Below are 3,440 nucleotides of genomic sequence, written 5' to 3'. Positions count from 1 at the left end.
ATAACAGGAAGTATGATGACAGGCATAAGCCTTTCTACAAAATTCTTGCATCTCTTGTGGTAAGATTTTTTAATTTCTCAAAAGTAAATTATTATTAATATAAAGTAAATGACATTACTATAAAAGTATATAAGTTTGTATTAAAAGTATACATTATTATGCCTGTAAAAAGAATAAGATAAAATATAAAGTAAATGATGTTCTTACTAAAGTAATACATATGTTATTTAAAGTAAATTGTACTGTAAATTTGTTTTACTTATATATTGCTTTACAAATGTTATAGGTGGAGGAAATGTTAAACTTCCTGAAGAGAATTAATCATGAAAAAGCTAATGAAATACTAGATTATGAGTTTGGTGAAGTTAAGTTCAAGTGGAAATCACCAAAATATACTCTTGATTGTGGTGTTTTTATGATGATGCATATGTTGTGTTTTACTGGAGACCCTTTTGGTTCTGACCTTGATTTAGAAAATAGAAGAAAGGTGTATCGTGCAGAAATCTGTGATACACTTGCTTTAGCAGAGATAAACACTAAAAGAAAAAGTCTTGTGGAAAAATTTTCAAGGTTCAGAGTAGTTAGAAAACTTGAGCAGGAGAAAGAGGTGAAAGATATGATATATGTTTCTGATTTCTTGAAAACACGCAAAGAAGTAATGGAAAACATGAGCTTGAAATGTAACCAAGTGATTGACTACTTAGCAATCAATGATGATGAAAACTTTCCAAATAAAGGTATGTGTTATACTTGCAAATAAACTAATACTCATGTTGCATTATATATTAAATTTGTTTGGCATAAATTTAATTTAACATTACAGCAAAGTAGTAGGTTGGTTTGGAGAATCAATTGAAATAATAAGGGAAGATTGTAACACTTTGCGTAATGAATGGAAAGTTTCAACTAATCTGATCATTGCTTGGTCAAACCACCTCAATAACAATGAAAGGCAAAAAGAGAGGTCTGAAAATGACATGGTCAGATTCTTCTTTGGACTTTACTTCATGGTAAGTTTTTTACGTTTACTTTTATAATATAAAACTATGCATTTAATAAATATGTGAAATAAACTTGGGAATTTTTTTGCAGGATGCTTTAACTATGTGTTTGAATGCACATGGGAAAAAGGGAGTAACAAGTCTGCAAAAACTATGGATTGCTTAGACAAAATCACAATCATTGGACTTGGATGCAACTAAATGTGTAAGATATAGAATAAATATTTAAAGTAGAAAAATATATGTTTAAAGTAATAAAAAACAGCTTTAAAGTAAATATGTGTAAATATTTTTTATGTGTAGGTATTTAATACCTATCCATTGCAGATCATACAAATGCAGAAGTTGTTTAAAAAAAGAAAGCATCTAAAGGAAAATGATATGTTGTCCTACAAGCGGAGAATAATCAAACTTCCATTCCAAAAAGAAAGACAAGAAAATTACTCAGGAAACTATCTAATGCTGCACATGAAGGTGTATGATGGTGTTAATGGGATAGTGGGAACCATAAAAGAGGTAAGTTAACATAATTATTTTTGAAGTCCTTAAATTCTTTAAGTTTTATGGATACTTAGAGAATAATTTATTAAAACTTGATTTAATTTTTTGTTTTTTACAGGAATTTCAAAGATTGACACACCATCATATAAAAACAGTATTTGACCTACTTCTCAATGAACAATCAAATGCAAGAGAAACTGCTGACAAATGTTAAGGATTAGGAAGAGAAGAAAGCACAAAAAGCATGTGAAGAATTGTAAATGTTTTTAATAGATTTGAATATATCATAGGCATTAGAGTACTTTAAGTTGTATAGTATTAATCCAAAACATTAGTTTGAAGGTTTAAGTAGTATGTTTGTATGAACAATACATATTATATCTCTGAGTTAAAGTAGTAGAATTATTTTTTGTGAAAAATGGCGCTAGATATAAAAGTAGAAGAAATCAATCAAAAGGTAAATAAAAATAATGTTAAAGTAACCGGAAGTCAGTTAAAAGTAAAAGAAAAAAGTTTAGAAAATGAAGTCTTTCTGAAATATGGTGTTCGATTTTTAAAGCAAAGAAAAATACTGTTACAGTAAAAGAAATTACTCCAAAAGTAAATGAAATTATCATTAAAGTAAAAGGAACAAATTTAAGAGAAAAAAAAAGTTCAAAAAATAGTCAAAAATATGATGTTTGATTTAAAAGTAAAGGGAATTAGTGTTAAAGTAAAAGACATAAAGTTAAAAGAAAAAGAAAAATGTTTAACAAGTTTTGTTACCTTGGGACCATGGGGGAGTATTAAAAAATAATGTTAAAATGTGGTCCCATACTATTTTTAGAAATGTGTCAAGTATTTTGGGACGGATGAAAATGGAAATCGTGCCAAGTATTCTAGGACGAAGGGAGTAATATAAGATATTATCTTCAATTTTGTAAATAAGGACATTACATGATAATACAACTCATATGATGTATTATTCATTGTGAAAGGCAGGAAAAAACAATATCATAAAGTAAATGAAATATTTCATAAAATTAAAGTATAATGGGTAAAAGTAAATAAACTAAACTTTATTTCTGCAGTACAATTACTTAGAGTAAATGTAAAAATATTACATAAAAAAAAATATTTCTTTAGTATATCTTAATCTTGATCTTCCAAAACATCTTTAAATTTCCAAGTATTATAATAACTGCACAAAAATAAACATCAGAAAATCAGTGACATATTAAAATAAATAAATTACAATGTAAAGTAAATAAATTTCAACTTAAAGTAAATGAGAAAAGTACAAAGGTAAAATATCTATAAAAAAAAGTACAAGTGTAATAACACCTGCACAAAAATAAAAAGTAAATCAAGTTAAATGTTAAAGTAAATAAATAACAAATTAAAGTAAATGGAACACATGTCTAAGTAAAATACCTAAAGAACTACTTGTTTGGACAATTTCTACTGCATGTGAAACACCAGGTTGCCCACAAGCTCTACAGGTTATGCCCTTTTTGGATTTTTCTTCAGAAGCTACTTCTTTTGCACTCTTCAACCGCTTTGAACTTCTGGCAGAACCTTTTTTAAGACACTGATTTGGAGGCAAGATGTTTACATCTACTTCATTTGACCCAACCAAAACCTGAATAACAACATCTTTCACCTCTTTTGAACTAGTTGCATTTTCAGGATTATTCTTTGTTAACATTTGCTCCTCAAATGAAGATAATGTCCTAATAAGCTCAGATAAATCATCCTCAGATTGCTCAGATGAACTCACACTACTGAAAAATCTTGGACCACACATCACTCACCAATTGCTTCTTCTTATCATACTTAGAAGCATCATCCAGAACAACATTTATGACTGAAGCTTTCTGCAGAATGTCTTTTCTCCAACGATTCATGATATAAAGATCAGGAATTTCACGTATAGACTTGTCGTTCATAATAAACAGA

The 3,440-nt window shown here is 28.2% G+C and overlaps 1 protein-coding gene across 1 annotated transcript in view; it reads right to left on the bottom strand.

The window, feature by feature from the left end:
* Nucleotides 1-2,633: 2,633 nt before the first annotated feature.
* Nucleotides 2,634-3,440, bottom strand: part of LOC110686457 (protein FAR1-RELATED SEQUENCE 5-like) — a 1,340-nt gene continuing 533 nt past the window's right edge. The window contains exons 1-4 of the mRNA XM_021863081.1: nt 3,296-3,440; nt 2,916-3,195; nt 2,783-2,825; nt 2,634-2,682 (exon numbers count right to left, since the gene is read on the bottom strand). The exon at nt 3,296-3,440 is cut by the window's right edge and continues 533 nt beyond it. Coding sequence (XP_021718773.1) covers nt 2,634-2,682; nt 2,783-2,825; nt 2,916-3,195; nt 3,296-3,440 — 517 coding nt within the window. The remainder of the gene's footprint in view (nt 2,683-2,782; nt 2,826-2,915; nt 3,196-3,295) is intronic.

This window comes from Chenopodium quinoa, unplaced genomic scaffold, assembly GCF_001683475.1.
Source record: "Chenopodium quinoa cultivar QQ74 unplaced genomic scaffold, ASM168347v1, whole genome shotgun sequence".
NCBI lineage: Eukaryota > Viridiplantae > Streptophyta > Magnoliopsida > Caryophyllales > Amaranthaceae > Chenopodium > Chenopodium quinoa.
Note: the sequence above shows the minus strand (reverse complement) of the source record. Positions and strands in the feature narration are given on the sequence as shown.